The sequence below is a fragment of the Myodes glareolus genome, chromosome 10 (assembly GCF_982192425.1).
Source record: "Myodes glareolus chromosome 10, mMyoGla1.1, whole genome shotgun sequence".
Classification (NCBI taxonomy): Eukaryota; Metazoa; Chordata; class Mammalia; order Rodentia; family Cricetidae; genus Myodes; species Myodes glareolus.
In genome coordinates, this window is record NC_142035.1 from 22,654,846 (window position 1) to 22,676,478 (window position 21,633).

At 50.7% G+C, this 21,633-nt stretch overlaps 1 protein-coding gene across 1 annotated transcript in view; it reads right to left on the reverse strand.

Moving 5' to 3' along the window:
• Window positions 1-20,823, reverse strand: part of Epb41l1 (erythrocyte membrane protein band 4.1 like 1) — a 66,454-nt gene extending 45,631 nt beyond the window's left edge. Inside the window, 5 exon segments of the mRNA XM_085697144.2 lie at window positions 116-158; window positions 641-745; window positions 1,609-1,773; window positions 2,870-3,060; window positions 20,641-20,823. Coding sequence (XP_085553270.2) covers window positions 116-158; window positions 641-745; window positions 1,609-1,773; window positions 2,870-3,046 — 490 coding nt within the window. The 5' untranslated portion in view covers window positions 3,047-3,060; window positions 20,641-20,823.
• Between the last annotated feature and the right edge of the window lie 810 nt (window positions 20,824-21,633).

The following is a 21,633-nucleotide window of genomic DNA, read 5'->3' on the forward strand; positions in this document are numbered from 1 at the left end:
GCCATGTACGGCGAAGCAGTATGGGGATCCAGGAGCACATTCCAAAGCAGATGGGAGCACTAGAGCCAGGCCCTGCCCACCCATCCACACACACCAGCCATGAGCAAGTACTCACTCCGAATCTGCTTCTTGATTTCCTTGGAGGGGTCCAGCCAATTCTGGAAGAGAATTGAAGATTCATCCTTTAGAAGGAAGATGACGGAGTAGGCAGAGTGGGGCTGGGAGAGACAGCTGACTACCGGAAGTGGCCCGCCACAGACTCTCACGGGGAACAATCTTGCCTCGATCGATTTACTTGGCACTAGGGAGTGAGGCCTGGATTCCCAGTGGGGTTTGGTCATGGCGTCAGGCCCGGTATTGCCTTGAGATGGCCACAGTGGCCAACTACTATAGCTATAGCTAGAAGGAAAGTGAGCCACCTGCTCCCACACCTGGAGCCCGGGGAGAAGGCATCCATTGAGGACCGTTCTGTTCCCTGGGGAACCCACAGAGCCATAGCATAGTTCTCCAGGTACCTTAGGAAAGACTAGGGGCAGGGAGCTGGGTCAGAGAACTGTGAGTGGTCAGGGCTGCTGGTGCAGAAACAGAGGATGCCTACTGAGGGTCTGGGGGACCGCCTCCGTGCCCACCCGCCAGGTACCTTCTGGCTGTCAGCATCACAGAAGGTCAGACCGAAGTAGTCCTTCTCCAGGAGGTTGAGGTGCTCACAGACCAGGTCAAACAGCACCTGGCCCCGGCCGTGCTTCTGAGGGAGAGAGACGAGGCTACCATGAGGCTGGTGCCCCTGCAGGTGAGGCGGGGAGCTGACCCAGCTTCCCCTGAACAAACACGGAGCCCCCATGAGCCTCCCTGTGGCTGGGCAGGACCTCAGCACTCCGCCACCTGGAACCCCTCTCCGGGTCTCTAATGCCCACCTCATCTAGGTCTCCCTTGCGAGCCCTGTCAAGGTCTTCCTAGACCACGGACCCGCTTGGGAGCGTGCTGGAGATTTCCCCTTGACAGAAATCAAGAGAAGGGGCTGGAGAGATGGCTCAGTGGTTAAGAGCATTGCCTGCTCTTCCAAAGGTCCTGAGTTCAATTCCCAGCAACCACATGGTGGCTCACAACCATCTGTAATAGGGTCTGGTGCCCTCTTCTGGTCTGTGGGCATACACACAGACAGAATATTGTACACATAATAAATAAATAAATACTTAAAAAAAAAAAAAGAAATCAAGAGAAGCCAAAAGCCGAAGTCCTAAGGGTTGGGGGTGAGAGGAAGAGAAGATGCCCAATGTGTGTGTGTGTGTGTGTGTGTGTGTGTGTGTGCGCGCGCGCGCGCGCACATATCAGCCCTTAAATGGTGACATTCTTACCAAGGTACGGCCACCCTGAGACACCTTTTCCTGGTGCCAGTCTGTGTTGGGTCTTATTTGGATTGCAATAGTGATGACCCTTTCTGAACCTCAGTGTCACCATCTGTACGAGGGAGTGCCAGGCCAAGCCACCCCTCCGGACATCGCAGTTGGTCCTCCTCTGGGTTGGCTTGGACTCAGGACACGCAGGAGCTAGCCTGGCACGGAGGCCAGCGGGCCTGGGGCAGGGCATATGGCACTGGGGGCTCCCTACCTCCACCTCACACTCGTACTCAGAGGCATCGAGCAGAGTGACTCGGCAGATGGCGCTCTTGAACTTCTTGGCAATCTTCTGGGGCGACTTCTGGGCCTTACTGGGCGTGGTCCTTTCCGACAGGCCATCGGCCTCACAGTAGTCCTTGTCCTCCATGTCTAGGCTCTGTGGGGCCACAAAGAAAGAAGTCAGCGGACTTGAAACAATAAGAAGTGACTGGGTGGCTGAGGCCAAGGTGCACCCTAGAATAAGAAGTGACACCTTCCAGGACCCAGGGTGGCTGGGAACCATGGTTGTGGATATAGGTGATGATTTATTTTTATTATTATTATTATTATTATTATTATTAGTAGTAGTAGTAGTAGTAGTATTTTCAAGACAGGGTTTCTCCTTGTAACAGCATTGGCTGTCCTGAAACTCACTTTGTAGACCAGGCTGGCCTCGAATTCACAGAAATCCTCCTGCCTCTGCCTCCCAAGTCTTGGGATTAAAGGCGTATGTATGCCACCCCTGTCCGGCATAGGTAGAAATTTGACATTTTCATGGGAGTTGAGGAGGCCGTGTCTTCCTACAGACTACTGCTACCGTGGACAGCCTCTGCAGACAGGAGCAGCTCAGAGAACTAAACTCACCACCAAGCTGGCCTGCCCCTCTCCCTAGAGCAGTGCTTGACTCATCAGGGCGTCTGACTGCACTCTCCCGGCTTCCCCGTCAGCGGGTCTAGCATGAGGCTGAGAGCTATGGGGATCACAATAGAGGGAAGAGCTGGCTCCCTCCAGAGTGTAGGCAAGACCTCACCCTCTGAGCCTGTCATGAACCAGGGAGGCATAAATGGAGAACTCAATAGCCTTTAGTCTCCTGTAGTTTTCTGGGGATGAGTTCTGTCAGGGTCTCGCCGGGTTTGCACACTTGAGTAAAAAAGGCCAGAGACTAAAGTAGAAAGGACTGTTTCTGGAATCAGTTTTGGGTCTGACCTCCACCTCTGGAGCTGTATTATTATGTGACTTGGGGATCTGGGTACACTGAGTCACAGATCCTCTCATCATAAAATGGGGGGAAATGACAGCTCCCCTCTGCAGACTGGGGGATTAAATATAAAATGACCCGTTGTGCCCCCAGCCCAGAGCTCAGCACGTAACAAGTCATAAATGCATCTAAATCTCCTTTTTCCCTTCCTGCTGAGAAAATGCTAGGGCCCTAGGAACTGGACCAGGAGGACTAGTGGGGCGGGAGGAGGGACAGCCCAGGCCCCGTTACACACCTGTTCAGCAGGCCTCGTATCCTGCTGGGGCAGATGTTTCTCATTGGAGTTGGCCTCTGGGTGGCTGTGGCCTGCGGGGGTCACCGGGGTGGTCACAGCTGCAGCAGCCTCAGGCTGCTGTGGAGTCTCCTCCTGAGCCTTCTTCACCTCAGAATCGGGGCCTGTCTCTGTTGTCATGGTGACCAGCACGCCTGCATTGGAATGAAGGCGAGCATGTGATGGGGTGGGGGGAGATGATAGTGTGACAGCGAGGGGGCAGGAACCGCACGCGGTGAGGGACAGATGGAGACAAATGGACAAAGAACCAGAGAGAAGGGGGTGGGGTGGGGCAAAGGGATAGGGAGGCACGAGACCGCAAGGAGTTAGTGGCCCCGAGGAAGTCTCAGGCTTCCTTTCCTCTGTGTCCACAGTTACATAGAAATCCAGAGTTCTTGGTTCAGACCTGGGATCTTGACCCTTTCTAAGGATAATGAGGGTCTCTCTAGGGCACTTTGCTCTGCATGGGGTGCCAACAAGGCCCTGGCCAGGCTGACTCTCCCACTACACCTGGCCCATGAGCACATGACAGCCCCTTAGTTAATGTAGGGCACACGGAATGCAAACTGAGAAAGCCTTGGGTTTCACACACACACACACACACACACACACACACACACACACACACACACACCAGCCCCAGATTCACAGGATGCCGTGGATCACCGTGCTGCCCAAGGAATGCTCAGGGTAGCAGGGTTCAGCCTGTATGCAGCAAACGTGTCACCTCGCCTCTCTGGGACTCACCCATAAACGGGTGAATATCTTTGGGACAGGCTGTCCTTAACAGTTTCCTCTTTGAAACATTAAATGAGATGCCAGAGAAAAGCAAGGAGCAGCTGTCCAGCTGTCCTGCTGGAATTAGCCAGATCCTAACAGTGCCGCTTCATGGTTTATTCATCCTGTAAGAGATCATGAAGGACACTTGCCACCGTCAGGAAAAGTTAAAGGGAAATGAAAAGACCTGCAGGGATGGGAGGGAGAGGAGCAGAGGCGTCGTTTCTGCTCTAGACACTTCGTAATTACTTGGATCTCTGTTTGTTTGTTTGTTTGTTTTTGAGACAAGGTCTCACCATACAGCCCACACTAGCCTTGAACTCACTATGTAGGCTATGCTGGCACTAAACTATTTTTCAGATTTTTATAGTTGTTGCATGTGTGCACAAACGTGCATGCACATGTCATGGCATGTGTGTGGAGAACAAATTTTCAGGATCTGACTGTCTCTTTCCATGATGGGTTCTGGGGATCCAACTCAGGTCTTCAGCTGTGTGCTACAAGCACTTTTAGCCATGAAGTTACCTCAACAGCTAAGGTCTTGAACTCTGATCCTTCTGTTTCAGCCTTCCCAATGATAGGACTACAGGTGTATGCCATCCCATCCAACACTTGGGTATTTGTAGTAAGCATGTTAATGTGTAAGTCTGTTTTGTTTTAAAGGCAAAAGCACTTGTTCATGACCACAACCAGGATATATATATTATATTATATATATTAGATATAGACTTAATATACATGATTATATATATATATAATATATATAAGAGTAAGAGAAATGATGGATAGGAACCATTACTCCTTAGTCTAGACTTCTCTAAGTTCACTGTATCTCAGTATATGAGAAAGATCCACACAAGACCTGGTGGGAACCTCTGCTCAGACGGGCAGGCATACTGAACACTCTGAACCATGCACATGCTTCAGGACTCACACTTCCATTTATTTATTTATGTCAGGTGTGGTGTCCCACCTCAGCACTTGGGAAGCTGAGGCAGGGGAATTATCACAAGTCTGAGGGCATCCTAGGTTACAAAATGAGACCTGTTTCAAAAAACCAAAATCAAACCACATCAAACAAAACATTTTAATTTATTTACTTATTCAAATGTGTGGAGGGGATGGGGGTGGAATCCAGGGTCTCAGACATGCTAGGCAAGGCCCCCGGCCATTCTTTTTTATTCTTTGGTACCTTCATGCATTCCCATGGGCACTGGACTAGCCCAACGCAAAGGGCACTAGGCAGACTACACTGAGCCCGGGGCTATGAAGAGGCCATGGTGTCCTCCACTCACAGGCCCACATGGAAGTCCTCAGCAGCTAAAGCTGGGGCACAGACAGGAGCTGTGTGTTTTCCCGGTGCTGCTGCGGTGCAGCCAGGTGGGAGGAAGGGAGGACTGTGGCCACACTGCAGTCCACTCAGGGCTCTTTTCCAGCCATGACCCTCCACCACTCCCGTGAGCTCTGACACCACAGCAGCTGCTTGGAGGGAGTCCCAGGCCACTCAGGGTCAAACTGAGTCCTGTCTGCTAGCGCAGGACCTTCCCTGGGCCTAGGCCTGAGGATAGCCAGTCCTCAGGTCAGGCGGGGTCAATAGGCAAGAACTCTAAATAATTTTGCATTTAAATGGACCTTGAGAGCTAGTTTGGAGGTTCTAGGAGAAGGTTCTCCTCTTCAACCCAGCATCAGGAGGGGAGGGGCACCAAAGGAGAGAGGAAGGAAGGGGACACCTGCCTAGCCAGCCGAATCAGCCCTGGCGATCAATGGGATGACAGACTTAGCAGTCAGATTATCTTCACACCCTAATTTTGCATTTTAAAAAATCCTAAAACTGGGGCTGGAGACTTAGCTTAGCGGTTAAGAGCATTTGGTCTTCCTCCAAAGGATCTGAGTTCAAGTTCCAGCACCACATCAAGTAGCTCAGAACTGCCTGTAACTCCAGTTGTGGGTTGGGGAGGGATGTCTAACTCCTTCTTACAGTCTCCATCATCACCAACACACACACACACACACACACACACACACACACACACACACACACACACACATGGCAAACACACAAACAATAAAATAAATATTTTAAAGTATTTCTGAGAAAGACTTATGCAGTGACAGGCAGAGTCCACGTGACCCTAGTGTCCAGGCAGCCCCAGGGTACAACCACTCCTCTCCTGCCTGTGTCCTCTGTTCAGGGCTTCAGACCACGACTGGAACTTTTCCCCTACCTGAGTCTTCCTGGAAATAGGTAGGAAAGCAATCTTAGGTGAATACCCCAAATTTCACAGCCTCTGATAGCCAGTGCCATAGGTAGGAAGGGCTGGACACCCTTTGAAGACTATGTCACTTCTGTCACAGTAGGACTCGGACTTGAGTGACAGTCACTTCCTCAAGCAGTGGGCTTAGCTTCCATCCTACACACTTCCCCACGGGTTGCCTAGCTCTCCAGATCTCCCCGGCATACAACCACCTCCAGCAAAACGCCCAACAGAACCTCCTCAAAGAAGACATGGCCCAGGCCCAGGCTGAAGTAAAGACCAGCTGGGTAAAGAAATGCTGGGGACCCCCAGCCCCCATAAAAAAAAGGAAAAAGGTAACTGCAGTACTCAAAGCCTCAGCCAGGAATAGAAACACTTTCGCTTGCCTGGAATTGCTGCCGCCCGTCCCTCCCCACCTTCCAGCTTAACTGACAGCTCATCATTCCCTGCATTAAAATTTCAAACTCCTTTATCCCGACTTTCTCATCGCATTCGTCTCAGCACACCCCGTGAATCTTCAACTACCTTCTTACATAACACTTCTGCACGAGGAAAATAAGGAAGAACATTGCTCTTAAATACCCACTGAGGTCCATCACCTGGGCGACGTAGCCCAGCCCTTCCTCATGCCTTCTGTCTGGGCTGTGTTCTTTCCTGAACATGTGGCTGAACTGCTCCCCCTTCCAGGAACCCTTCCCCAGCCATCTCCCCACCAAAAGATCTGCATGCTTTTTCCACCCCATGGAACACTCTTTTCCCTGCACGCCTTTGGCGAGCATCCTCTGCACTGACTGGCTATTGACTTTTCCCCTTGGCTCTCTTAGGGCTATGCTGTGCACACTGTGTTGTTCCTCCCAGGGTCAAGGGTCGCATCTACTGGAAACAAGAACTGAAGAGTACTCAAGAGAGGCTATTGTGGTAACACGTGGTATTGTGGTGAAAAGAATGGACCCCAGGAAGACAAGGACTAGATAGAAGTCACCAAAAACAAACAAACAAAGGCCGTGTGGGACTCCAGGAAAACACTCTGCTTCTGTACCACGTTCTCCAGACACATCAGCCATTTATTTATTCTTGTTCCAATCATCACGACACCTCATTTCTTCATCTACGAGTGGCAATTATTTCTCCTTTGGTGGATGTGTCTCAAGATTGCATATTAAAATTACCTAGACTGCATATTGTACAAATAAACTTATTAAAATACAGAGAATTTTATATTTGAAAACTCGGCACACTGTTTCCAGGGATTTTAAATTTCAGTACAATTTTTCAGGATTGTTATTTTGTTCCTAAATACTTCAGCAACCTCCCTATCTGTGGCACATCAGGCTGGTTTATTTTCACCCCTTGAGTGTCCTGATAATTCCTAATTCTTAAAACAAACCTACTCGCCAGGCAGTAGTGGTACACACTTTTAATCCCAGCTCTTGGGAGGCAGAGGTAGAACTCACCTCTGTGAGTTCAAGGTCAGTCTGTGAGTTCCAATACAGCCAAGGCTTTTACACAGAAAAACCCTGTCTCAAAAACAACACACAAACAAAAATGAAGCACACTCAAGAACACATACCCTCACACTTTAACAACCTTTCTGAGACTGGGGATTTCTTACTCTCAGTCCTGGTCTCCAGTGTATCTCTTTGGGAAGTCCTAATAGTCTATATTATACTACCAATAAAATGGGAACATAAGGCAGGCATTTACTTTCAACTTGTGATGGGTTTGTCAGGACATACCAATTTGGAAAGTCAGCGGTATCTAGGGCAGTCATTCAGCAAAGCATCAGCTGTGGTCGGCTCTGGGCGACAGAACAGACTAACATTTTTCTTCTATTTAACTGTAGCTTGCTTGAGACCCGGCTCCTGTCAAACGCCTGGCCTCAAGGGATCTTCCTCCCTCATCCTCCCAAGCAGCTGGGACTTCAAGAATAATGCTGCTGATCCTCCTTTTTGCCATGCCCGGAATTCCCTTCCTTCTCTTTCTTTCTTTTCCTCTGCCTGCCCCCACTTCTTTCTACATTTGGTTGGCCCAAAACTTGCTATGTGAACCAGGCTCGCCTCAAATTCAGAGATCAACCTGCCTTTGCCTCTGCCTCCCGAGAAGTGGGACGAACGGTGTGGACCACTAAGCTGCCATGCCTGGCCTAGACCTTTAAATGATTGCCTTAAAGTTTGAGGCTAGCTAGGTATGACAGCTCACGCCTGCAATCCTAGCACTCAGGAGGCTGTGGCAGGAGGACTGCTGTGAGTGTGAAGCCAGCCTGCATTATGTAGTGGGTATTTAGCAAGATCTGGACTCAAATAAACAGACAAACCCAAACACATAAAACCTATAGGCTAAAAAAATACTTTTTTCAGACACACATGGTTTCAGATAACAAGATGCAAGGGAGATCAATAAATCCTATTTAAGCCTATTTTTAAAGTTTATTAATTAAAATAAAAATACATTTAAAAAATTTTTACAATAAAAATGTTTCTTTGACAAGCCCGAGGATAACAGCATTACTTCTCACTAGGCCACAGAAAGAGAGCCAAGAACTGGGTTGTGGCTTCTGACATAGCAGGTCTGTCACGTGGACAAAGTTCTTGCTCAGGACAGCACAGACTGGGAGAGCTGCTGGGTGGCCAGGCCAGACTGGGCACAGTAAGGGCCCCTGGGGGGAAGCACGTGCGGGTTCTCATGGAGCTCTCTGCGTTGAGAGGATGGTGCTGTCCCAGGAGATGCCTGCAAGGGATTTAGATCCATCAGGCTATGTTTTAGCTTTGCATAAGAGTCTAGGGACCTGGTGATTCAGAATGTGGTCTTGGTTCTCAAAGAAGACTTCTAGGGCCGGGGTAGAAGTGGAATTGAAACATTTAGAGAGGAGGAGGCAGGGAGAGCACTTGTGCAGAGACACTATGTGGGCAAAGGGCCAGTCCTGGATGCTCAGATACCTCAAGAAACTTGCAAAGAGAGCTCCAGACTGCCTGGCAGGAGGGACTGGCTGACCAGGAGAAGAGCAGGAACTAGGACCATATGGGAAGCCTTGCAAGAGTCAGAAGTGTCAGGGACTAGTATTGGAGGACAGGATTCCCACCATGGAGCAGCAGTGTGGCTAGACTCTAGCCAAAGACTTCCCATCATCCCCTGGCCCCTCATAGCACAACAGTGAACACTCAGAACTAGAGCGCAGACATGTCTGCCTAGAATAAAGACAGAAAGAGAATGTTACCCAAGACAAAGGCCAGCCAGCGGGGCCAGACTGGTGACACCAACACATGAGCGGCAAATGCACAGGATTAGAAAAGAGAAAGGTCAGCCAGAATGTGAATGCGAACAGCATCCATACCACTACTGTCTGGAGAGGCCCTGTGTGGCCTGGGCTGGGGCTGGCTCAGCAGGATGCCAGCATCCGGAGCTCCATAATGTTGCAGGACCACTAAGCAGCCTTCAGCCCTCACAGGCTCTAAACTTCGCATCTGGATGGCCTGCAGGGAACAGTCTCCTCAGCTGAGGCAGCATTCACTTGACTTGGCACTGTATTCCCTCTTTAAAATGAATCAGCTGGCATCTGATTAACCTTCTAATCAGGGCTAGCATGTGTGAGCATCTATATGAGACTAGTCATCAGTCAGATTTGATCATTTTCTCAATTCCCCTAGCTACTGTTCAGGTCCAAACCTGATTGACATAGGGTCTCACTGCCGTCATTCCTAGAATTTATTCTCCAAGAACAGTCACAGGAATCAGAAGTCTAGTTAGATACCCTCAGTGAAACCTCCAGCGGTAGCTGTGATGACACACACACCTTTAATCCCAGCCCTTGGAAGACCTAGGCAGAGGGATCTCTGTGAGTTTGAGTCCAGCCTAAGTAGACATAGTAAGTTCTAGGACAGTCAAGAGAAACCCTGTCTTGAAAAACAACAAAACAAAAACAAAATAAAACCCCTCTAATTAGCTATGTGGTAGCACCAGTCTGTACTCCTTGCCCTCAGGAGGTTGAGACAGGAGGATCTTAGTTCAAGGCCAGTTTGGGCAACATAATGAGCCCTTGTTCAACAAATAAAACCCAAAACAACTCTAATGACTTCTCATCAAAATAAAAGACACACCCTCCTTGCCAAGCTCTAGGCCCCTGTCTGTGGCCCGTGCCCATCTTTCCAGCATTGGCTCTCACCCCTACCAGCTAGCTCTGCCTCTTCTACTGCAAGTCTGTCATTCCAGTCTCTGTCTGTCTGTGCTTCCACTGTGCAGGCCTGTCCCTACATAGGGCTTTGTCTTCCTTGTGCATGAACAGGGACTCTGTCCCCTCTCTTGGCATGACAACATTCACCTTCTGTATGCTCTTTGTCTGCCTCTCTCCCCGACTTTCAATAGTTACATAATGGTAACTTGTTTGTGTTTATGTTATTTTAAATATTTTATTTGTCTGTTTTTCCAGTGTTTTTTTTTTGAGACATCATCCCAAACTGAATTTACACTTATTGATTCATTTACTTATTTCTACTTCTCCTCTACAATATAATCCATAAAGATCTGTCTCATACAACATTATTGCCAGGCCTCAATGCAATTTTTGATATGTAACTATAAACATTGAGTGAGATATGTGGTAAAACAAGTTCAAGACCAGCCTGAGCAACTTCAAGACCCCACCTGAAAACCAAACAGAGCCCTGTGTGGGCTCAGGAGGTAGAGGCAGGAGGATAAGGAGTTCAAGGCCAGCCTACGCTACCTAAGTGAGACTGCCTCAAAACAAAACAACAAGGAAATTAAAATTGTACAAAGTTAACATTCATAGTTCACTGTGTGCCAGGCTTTGATCTATGGGCTTTGCATAGCTAATCCTTACAATAGCCTGTGACAGGTACTCTTATAATCTCCGTTTTCCAAATGGAGAAGTAGAAAAGTAACTTTGCCCAAGATCACACAGCTGGTAACAGTGCCAGAATCCCCAGGCTGCATTCACCTCAGGAGCCTTCACAGCTCCTAGCCAGGCAGCCTCTCCTCTGGTTTATCAGACCTGAAACACGGGATGTTTTATCCAAGCCCCTGCCACTATCCTCCTGACTGCACTGATGAGAACCCACAGCTGCCAAGACACTGATTTGCGCAAGGACATACATTGGGCCAGATCCCAGATTTCCAAGGCCTTCCTCTTATACAGCATTTCAGCATCCTCAGGCCAGGGGAGCTCAGGGGATGCTCACTTTCCGCTGGCAAAGGGCAGACTTCTCAAGACTGAGAAGCAGATCCCCTGGGAAGAGTGACATTCAGAATCTGGACCAGGGGTTTTCACTTCAAGGCTGCCATTTCCTACCTGATGAGCCCCCAGGCAAGCCACTTCCTCGTTCTGTTTCCGCACGTGCCTCCCACGTCAGAGTAATACATGGCAGTACAAGATTACAGAATCTGAAAGGACTCTGCCATGGGAAAGCTAGAGCGCCACCAAACACAGAGGGGAGGGCAGTCAAGTGTGTCGGAGAAGTGCATCTCTGTGTGCTTAGGAAGCAGGAGAGTCACCTACTGGATGGTGAGGTTGTCTCCTCTAAATCCTGGACACTGATGACACCAAACACTTTTACCTAGGGCACTCTAATCCAGGAGAAGCAGCGGTGGAAAGGAGGGGAGGAGAGGGGAGAGAAAGGAAAGATGAGAGATGTGAGGGAGGCAGGAAGGGAGCTGGGAAAGGGGGAAGGATCAAGAAACGGGGTGGGGAGAGGGGGCAAGAGACAACCCAAATACCAAGAGATCTCAGGTAGATGTTTTCAACAACCAGTTATCCAGTCTTCTTTCTTTTGGGGAGGTCAAGGAGACACTTCGCTCCCACTCCCTGGCAACAAGGCCTCCTTTTTAAACTTCCAAATCCATACTACGTATGCATGAAACAGGCAGCTAGCCCTCTGACCTGACCCTCAAGCTCCCATGCCTGCTGATTCTGGAGGTCTGGTGGGAAGGCAGGAGCTACAGTGGCAAGCTGCCTTCCCTGCTTTCCTTCACTCTGATGGGTAGCAACGACTCTTCGGCTCCCTGTCCTGCTCCAGCCATCGTGGAGCTCAGGGGACCCTGTTCCCTCTGACTTATTTGGGCTAAGGAATGAAACCAGTTTCTGTCCTTGCCGGTATGGGTGCCTCAACACCTGCGGGTTTCTCAACTCTCCTCTCCTCCTGGTCAGCACCTCCTCAGCTTAAGCATCTAGTGGAATTCTGCTTGATGCTGGTGCATGTGGAGGTGTTGGGGGGTAAAGGAGGTGGCACAGTCTACACAGCTTAGGTGACACAGAAGGACACCTTCACACCTACCGCAAGTCTCTAACAATCTCTCCTCGGTGCCTTGATTTCCCCATTTGTAAATGTGGAGCTGGGTTCAGCTCACACTCACGAAGCACTTAGCAATGCCAAGCCCCACAGTTAGGCCCCAGAGATATTCAACGCGTTTACTGCCATTCAAAGGCCAACCTGCTAACGCTCGCATCCCCTTAGAGAAGAAAAAGCAGGACTTTTCACTTCTGCCCTATGCTTCCATTTTCCCACTGTGAACACGTACTGCTTGAGAAGTCGGAAGAGAAAACATCAGAAGAGCACACGTTGGAGGTTTTCTCTCCCTCTGGCAGCAGGGCTCCACTCCACAGGGGTTTCCCTAGGGCTTCCTCCAGTCACACCGGATGGATGTGAACGAAATGAAGGGAGGGTACAGGATGTGCTGTCCGAGCCAAGCCCACATGGTCTAAAAAGACCGGAGCCTCCTGCCATCCTTATGCCCACAGCACGGGCAGACAACAGTTTGTCAAAGGCCTGTGGTACCCACAAGAACTGCATTAAACAAAATCAAACGACACAACGAAGCCACCACCTGCCAGCACGGCTTTTTGTCCCAAAGTTTCACAGGCTACCAAGGAGCCAGACTGATGTGCCGGCGTGGACTGGGGACCACGTGACAGCCTTGATCTGCAGAGTAAGGACATCAAAGAGGGAAGCCGTCTCCCGCTTGAACCACACTGACAACTGCAGGAGGCAGGCGAGACCTCGAAAGTCTCTCAGGCCTGTACCGCATCTCTCCAAGCTGTGCAAGGGCCATGCGGGGTGGAGGGTTTACTCCCCAGGCTGGATCAGTGGCCAAGGTCACACAGCTAGTCAGCTTGAGTACAGCCAGGACTGGACCCAGGACGGCTGGCTCAAAGCCCAGAGTTCCTTCTCCCTCGATCCTGCTACATCCCATGACCTCTAACTTGCTGTAAACCACGTAGTCAAAAGTGCTGTTGCCCTAGACAGAGAAATTGAAACAGCAGTTTCAATCCCACCCCCACCCCACCCCCCCACACACACGCAGGGCTCTTTATATATAAAGGATGGTTTTGTTGATTTATTTGTTTGAGTCAAGGTCTCTGAAGCTGAGATTGTCCTTGACCTTCAGATCATCCTGCCTCAGCCTCCTAAGAGCTAGGATTATCTTCATGCCCCATTACAATATTCTTTCAGAATTATCATTTTGCTTGGCTCTCACCAAGGAGAGGTGATTGGCTGAGGTGGCACAGACTGAAAAACAGCCAGAACTGGGGTTGCAATCCTATAGGTCAGGTCACCTCGGACACATTATTTAGCTTCTCTGAAAACCAGTGTGAGCAGGTAAAATGGGAACGGACCCAGATACATCAAAGGCATTTGATGCATTGTGAGAATAAAACAACCTGAAGTCCACACGGTCCCAAGCTCACCTTGGCACAGTATTCGACACACAGCAGATACAAGCGGGTGACAATGGTGGCCATGATCAGAAAGGCATCCCTACAAGCAGATGGACAAACTCGGGTCCAGAGAAGGCAAAAGCTGTTCAAGGACACTGGAGGCACAAGTGGCAGCAAGATCCAAGAGGGCAGCTTGCAGCATCCTAAGAGGAGTTGAGACTGTCACAAGTGAGGGGCATACTAGATAAGAAAAGGTGGGATCTCCCTGGGACATTGCCCCACTTTGAGGATGACAGGGACAGGTCCTAGGGGGAAGCAGGAAGAGGAAAAAGCAGCAGATCCTCAAGGGAAACTCGTGGCCTCACAGTTTCTACTTTTTCTCTCTTCCCTTGATTCCTAGAGACTGTTTAAACACCAACAGAGCTCACTTGTTGAGAACAGGGTAAAACTAGAAAACAGCCTGGAAAGTCGTCAATGGGAGGCAAGGCAGGTCAGCTGGGATTGATTCATTAAAGTCATCACAAAGCATCACATGTCACTGTGACTGCCATGTCCACAGATAGGAAAGATAAATGGTTAAATTAAAATGCTAATTACAAAGCAGTAATCCTGTTCGGGACCTTATCCCCATACAGAAAATCCGCTTGGAGGATTTATGTTGCATCTGGCTACTTCTTCAGAGTAGGATTACGGCAGGGAAGAGGAGAACAAGCTTTTGAATTACTCCAAGTTTTCAGATAGTTTTTTAAACATTGTGCTTATTTATTTGTGTGCGTATGGGGGGGGTGTGAGAGTGTGCATGTCATGGCACACATGTGGAAGTTAGGTAGTTTTGGGAACTGGTTTTCACTAACTTCCATCCAGAGGGTCCTGGGAATCAAACTCACCGGGCTTGGGGACAAACACCTTTCCATCACTGCATCTCTGTAATTAAACAAAGAGGCCAGGAGGCCAGCTTGACTGGAAAAAGCATTTGCAAGCCTGACTTCTAAGCTCCACCCACAGAACCAATGTAGAGACAGAAGGTAAAATTAGGTTGAATCATTAATTTTGTTAAACTTAACACAACACAGCAAGCCCTCTAAGGGGCTGGAGAGTGAGAACGCTTGTCACGCGAGCCTAAGGACCTGAGTTTGGGTCTCTAGAACCCACGTAAAAAGCCAGACATGGTATTTGAACCTGTCACCCCAATACTTCTGTGAGGTGGGAAGCAGAGACAAGACAATCTCCTGGAAGTTCACAAACCAAGCAGAAGGAAAAGAGACTCTGCCTCAAAACAAGATGGGAGTTGAGACCCGCCTTCTGTAAACTGTCCTCTGATCTCTACTACTGTGACATTTGTGTGCCTGTCCTCACACAGATGTCAGACTCAGAGAGAGAGACTCAGAGAGAGAGAGAGAGACTCAGAGAGAGACTCAGAGAGAGAGAGAGAGAGAGAGAGAGAGAGAGAGAGAGAGAGATCTTTTTTTAAAAAAAAGCTGAGAAAAAACCAGTATAACACATTAAAGAAAGATTTGCTTGGATCAGTCTTATTTGTTTCTCATTGTACTTGTGTGACTCCATTTCTGCTTGACTTCCTCCAGTCCGTGTCTCTAATAATCCATAATCTGGATGTAATCTGGATGCTGGTGGGTTTTGCGGACTTCTCCTGTTTAACATCAATAGCATCATAAACACCTTTACATTATGATCTCTTCATCGTGGTCCTTCACTATGGACGCGCTAATGCCTAAGACTTTCTACGCCTTCACTCGTGGACTCTAACAGTCTCAAGAGCAGGATGAGGACTACCCACAGTAAAGGGGAGGAAACGGAGCCTTCAAGAGATTAGCTGATTCCCCAACTCTTGCAGCTGGTAAAAATAGAAATAAGACTTCAGTCCTGTTCTGCGAGAGTCCCAAGTCCTTACACGGTACCTTTCCATTCTTTTCCCTTCACTACTATAGATGGTCCTCAATGGATGATTTCTTGGTTTTACAAAGAAGTGAAAGCAATATGCATTTAGTAAAACCATTTTTTAAATTTCTATCTTTCCCTGAGCTAGCAAAGCCTTCTGGGAATGCTGGGTGAAGCAACAGGGAGTCCCAGCTCCAAATCAGCCCTTTGATGAGGAGGGTGAACAGCCTGCTCTAGGCTATACTGTGCTGCTCAGCTCAAAGGGTCATTGTATTCAATGAATTCTCAATGTAGGATTTCTTTTTTCTAGTTACAATGGGTTTCTAGGGATGCAGCTCCATGTCAGTCGAGGAGCACATATACTGGGTAGGAAATGAGAAGAGTGTGGTAAAGAGAGGTGGTAAGGATGTGGCAACTATTGGCTCTTACAACCTGCACGACTGGAGCCTTGAGATGGCTTAGGGGGTGAAGGCACTCACCTCCAGGCCCGAGCGCCTGAGATCAATTTCCAGAACCCACATGGTGGAGAGAACCAATTCTCAAAGGTTATCCTCTGACCTCCAGATGAATGTGCACGCGCGCACAAATAAATAGAGCTTCAAAGATGCCCGAGTTGTTAGGAGCACTGGTTGCTTCCAGAGGACCAGCGTTCAATTCCCAGCCCCTACATGGCAGCGCACAACCACCTGTAACCCCAGTTCCAGAGCGTCTGATGCTCTCTCCTGGCTTCTGCAAGCACCAGGCATGCATGCAGTACACAGACACACACGCCGGCAAAACACCCAAGCATATAAAATAAAGCTAAAAGTCTTTTTCAAAAACTGAAAATAAAGTTTAAAAAGTACATGACCTTGAACAAATCACTTCCCCTCTTCCCGTTTCCACCAGTCAATCATCTCTGATCACAAAGCAACGTGCCAATGACACAGTAAGGAGTGAAACACGAATCCCGCCCTCAAGGCGGACCGAGGCAAGTCTTCACCTTTTCAATCACAGAAGGAAGGAAGCCACGGCCCTGCTGGCACCTGGCAATCATAAGCTTGAGAGGCATGAAGGGTGCAAGGGGCCGTGCAGCAGCCAGCTCCGTGCTCTGAGAGGAGGGATCAGCGGCTGTTCGCCGCTGCATATTATTTTATCCAGTGTGTGTTCCAAAACGCTCTCAATCATCTTCCTATTGTTGGACATTTAGTCCCAATTCGCTGCTATTCTAGACGAGTTCTGATGGGGATTTATCCAAAGGAATTCATTCAAAAGAAAAAAGCCAGATGCTCAAATAAGATGCTGCCTAGCCCACGGAATGATTGACAGGAGACCAGCCCTTCACTGTCTCACCAAGCCTCAAGCTGAATTCCCCATGGCTCTCCCCACCCCCACACTGCACCACCACACTGTTCCTCCCTCAACCTGGCAAGCCACATGCCATCCCACGGAGGGACATTTTCGTGCAGCTTCGATCTTCTTCCCTTCCCAGTCCAAGACTCCAAGAGGAGGCTTCTTGGCAAGGTCACAGTCTGCCCCTTCTTTGTGGGCTACACACCTGCCAAAGCGACCTTCCCCAAACACCATCCCACCACACTCCTCTGCAGGCCAAATCCTTCCAAAGGTCCCCAGAACCTCCAGGCTCACGTCCAGCCCAAATACCTCAGTCTGACATTTAAGACAGAAGGGATAGAGGAAAATCCTTATAGAGTTGCTGCGATATGCTAGCACCACGGCGAGCCTTTACGTAATCACCACCATGAGGGTCCCACAGCCATATTTTACAAATGAAGAAAATGAAGCCCAAACTTGCTAAGTGATGTCCCAAGGCCACAGAGCTGGTACCCAGCAGAGTGAATTCCAGAGCCTGCTCAGAGACACAAGCACAAGCTGACTTTCTGAGTCACCTCCCAGCTCCTTGGGCCCTCCCTGGACTCTGTCTCCTGCACCCGGTGTCACCTGCTTTTCTTCTAAGGCATCCATTTCCCTCCACACCCCTACAACGTTCGAACTCTAAGTGGCCAGCTTAAGGGCCCAGCCCTTCTCAAAGCCTTCCCTGAGCATCAAAATGGGAAGACACTCTAGTGTACTCTTACCTCTGGGGCCAGGATGGCTCTGTCATCCATGACTTGCTCAGACTTTTAGAGAGGGAGGGGTGTGTGTGTGTGCGCGCATGCATGCATGCACACGTGTGTATGTGCCATGACATGTGCACGGCAGTCAAAGAACAAACTTTCAGGAGTCAGTCCTCACATCTCCTGTAGATGGAACCCAGATCGCCAAGCTTGTGTGGCAAGCGCTTATATTATAAGCCATCTTGTGGGCCCTTTCCTTTTGTTCACTTTTTGGTTGACAGACTCACACTATGTGACTTAATTCTGGCTGGCTTGGAACTCATTCTGCATCTCAAGCTGACTTCAAACTTATGGCAATCCTCCTGCCTCAGCCTCCCAAGTGCTGCTGTGACCGACATGAGCCCATGCCCAGCTTAGACCCGAGACTTTTGAGGAATGGCATGCATCTGGTTGAATGACTGCTTCCAAGTGAAAAAACCAAAGACGACCTCTGGACGGCACAGGCTGTCTGCCTACATAAACTCTGGAAAGCGGCTCTGACCCAGCCTGCCTCTCCCACCCCTCAGCGGCCTTCGGTAAACCTATAAAGTGATCTCCAAAGTGGGAAGAAGAAAAATTGCTCCCTCATAGGGTTTTGTGAGGAATGTAGGAGTTGTACACGTAAGAAATGAAAATAGTTCCTGGCATGTAGTAAGAGCTCAATAAATGTTAGCTGTTTCTATTCTTACCCATAAGTCTCCTTCCTACAAGGAAAGCAGGGCCAGCTTGCTGCCACCCCCAGCCAGGCACAGGTCCCTGCTGACGGGGATACAGTCCCGGCCGGTGCTTCGACATTTCCTCTGTGTGGCTTCTGGCCACTGGAGCTCTACCAAATGTAGCAGGGGGCAAGTGACAGGGCCAGCGAGCAAGCAGAGGCCAATGCTAACCCCTCCCATTCATACCTCTTTGACCCTACTCCTCGAGGCCTTGGAGCCACAGAACTACCCTTGCCTCACTGACAGACTCAGCGCAAGGGCTTCAATACCTGGATCAGCCGGGGCTGTCAGCTAATCACGGAGTTCAACTAGACACTAACCAGGTGCTCTCAGACACTGTCCCAGGATCACTGTCATGGTAAACACAGAGGTTCCGGACTCCTACAGCCCCATACTTTCCAGCTGAGTGACCTCTGGCAGGTAACCTCTCTGAGCCTCCACGCATCTGACAAAAGTGTCTAATATTATCCAACAGGGTTGCTGGGAGAGGGCACATAGCACTTATTGGGGCACAGCACACATTACGTGCCCAGTAAATACCATCTCTCTGATTGTACAGTCCCCAGGAGTGCTCCAGGCTGAGTGGTCACCTCCCTTTAATAAAGAGTGCAGAGAAGTCTAGACAGTGGCCCACAAAAGTGTGAGGCTGGAGCCGACAGAGGCTCTTCCCTCTGCAGTTTGTCCAGTCAAGAGACCTTTTGACTGTCCCTGGCGGCTCAGGCCCAGAATATCTCTGGACCCCCAGTGCCCTCTCCATTCTGTATACTCCAAGAGTACCCAAGGCCTTTATGACCTGGCCTCTATTGCTCGGCTCACGGGAGCAGGAAGAGCTGGGAGGCGATGTGAGGGCTCTCCTAAAACGGGGCCACAGCCTCCAGCCTTTAATGTACAGCCCCTGGCAGAGTGTTATGGAATAACAACCACAGCAGCCAGGGAGCAGGCCTGTGGGCAAGGAAGAAGCCTTAATCAAAAAGTTTAAGGCACCAACACATTAGTGCTAGCTCTCTCAATCAGTAGCTGTGTGACCTTGGACAAGTCATCTGCCTGTTTTCTATAGTAACTCAGTGAGAACCGCAGGGCCCAGCCTTGTTCTCACGTGGGGCTCTTTTGAAGGACCCCCTTCAAGAAGCTCACGGAGCTGGGCCCAGGGCACTGCCGCAGGCCCAGGGAATGCTCTAACAGGAGCAAAGCCCTCCCCAGAGGGCCGTAAGTTTTATACATCAGTTTCTGGGCGAGTAGGACCCCAGGCTGGCCAACAGAAGCTAGCTCCATGACTGGCAGCGCCTCTCTGGGCCACCGGGACTGGGTAGAAGCTGTTGGATGTTGCCTCTGTCACAAGCTCCATCTGGAGTCATGGATGAGGAGCAGGCACATAGCACCTTATTCCACATACCCTAGCCTGGAACAGGAACCTCTAGGGCCACCATCCAACTGCTAAGGCTCCCAGAGGCCAGACTGATGGAGCGGCTGGACCCTGCCCAGCTCCAGAGAGGTCCTAAAGCCAGCCCTTTCACACTCCCACCTTGGGGTGCAGGGGAGGTGACACGACAACACAGAGTGACGGTCGGAACATGTAGGAACCAATGCATCGCAGAGCTCTAAGGGAAGCAAGAAGCAAGAACCATGGCTGGTCCTAGAGAGAGAGGCAGAGGACTCCAAATGTTCTCGGGATGCTTGTTTTCAAGACCCTGCGGACTCTCTGGCCCATGCAGTCAGTGGCTTTAGCACCCAATAAACACCTGTCCCCAAGACCCCAGCCTCTTGGGGACTCAACCTCTCCCAGTATGAAGGTTTCAGGCACAACTGACACACACAAGGCGTCTACCTCAGATCAGGGTGCAACTACCGGCAGGGTAAAGCTAATCTGAATCCTCAGAGGTGCTGGGGGTAAGGTTCATACACCCAGCTCAGGGAGGGAAAGGAGGAGGGATGGGGAGTCCATACAAGTGGGAAAGGGTCTGTAAACAGAGGATGGGGATGATACCAGGGATCTGCCAAGCAGTCAACCTCTAGCATCGGAAAGCTAGAGAAGACCAGAGACCCAAAGAAGACAGCTGGGGTGGCTTTCCAGAACAGAGTGGGCCAGCTTCCTGAGCCCATCGCCCAGCAACTGCTCATTCTACACCAAGGTGTCAGCCGACTCCTGGCACTGAGGAGGCTGCGAAGGTGAGAGGACCAGCAAAGGTCTCCCCACATGGGCCAAGGGGGCCAACAGCCTTCAGACTCAGCTCCTAATCTCGCCCCCTCTCCTCCCTGAGGGCTGGAGGCTGGGCCTAGATGTAGCACACCCGGGCCCCCCATGCCACCTGATCACCGGTCCCCACGTGCCTACCTGGGCCTGGGGGTCCCCATCTCGGGCCGGCTGGGCGAGGGCCGATCCCCTCGGCTCCTCCGGGCCCGCAGGCCGCGGGGCGGGGCGGCGCGGGCGGGCTCTGCGGAGCAGCCTGTTCCGCGACACCCCCGCCTGCTGATGGATGCCGACTGCAGCAGCGGCGGCGGCCGCGGCGGTCGGCGTGCGCCGGGGGCTGGGCACCGTGCCCACAGCCCCGGGCCTGGCGCCCGCCGCGCGGCCCGCCCCCGCCGCGGACTCCGTGCCCAGCCCAGGGGCGGCCGCGAGCCTGCCTCCTCGCTAGCGGCGCCCAACCCCTGCCTCCGCCTCCTCGACAGCCTGCTTTGCCTCCCCCGCCCTTTCTCCTGTCCCAGCCACCCGCGGTCCACTGCGGGCCGAGGTGGCCGTCTCCACTCGGGCCCTGAACAGCCGGCCTCCTTGCTCGCTCGCTCGCTCGCGGGCTCGCTGGGCCAAGCCCTAGTGGGGGCTCAGGGAGAGAGGGAGGGGGAGGGGAGAAGAAGGAGGAGGATCCCTGACTCAGAAGAGGTGACTCAGCCTCTGCGGGCCTCCCATCCCACGGAGTCGGATCCCCTTCACTCCCCTGCAGCCCAGTGCGGGGCACAACCCGCCTGGGATGTAGCGTCCCTCTCCCACTAGGGAATCCTCATGGCAACTGCCTTCCGGGAATCATCCCGGCTTGAGTGTCTCCTGGGTGTGTGTGTGTCCCGGTACGTGCCTCTGTGACCATGACATTAGTGTAACAGCGAAGGAATCCTGTAGGGGTTGGACTAGCATAAAGATGTTTACTATATATAAGGGCACACCGTGGTGTTCTAACCTAGCCAGGTTCTAAGAAGGGGCCACAGAGGTCATGGCTCAAAGCCAAGCTAAACCCTGCTCCTTCCCTCCCGCAGCGCTGTTACAACTCAAAAAGCCAGTTCCACAAGGACACCTCCCTCTTATTCAAGCCTTTGGCAGTCACAGAGCACTCTGGGA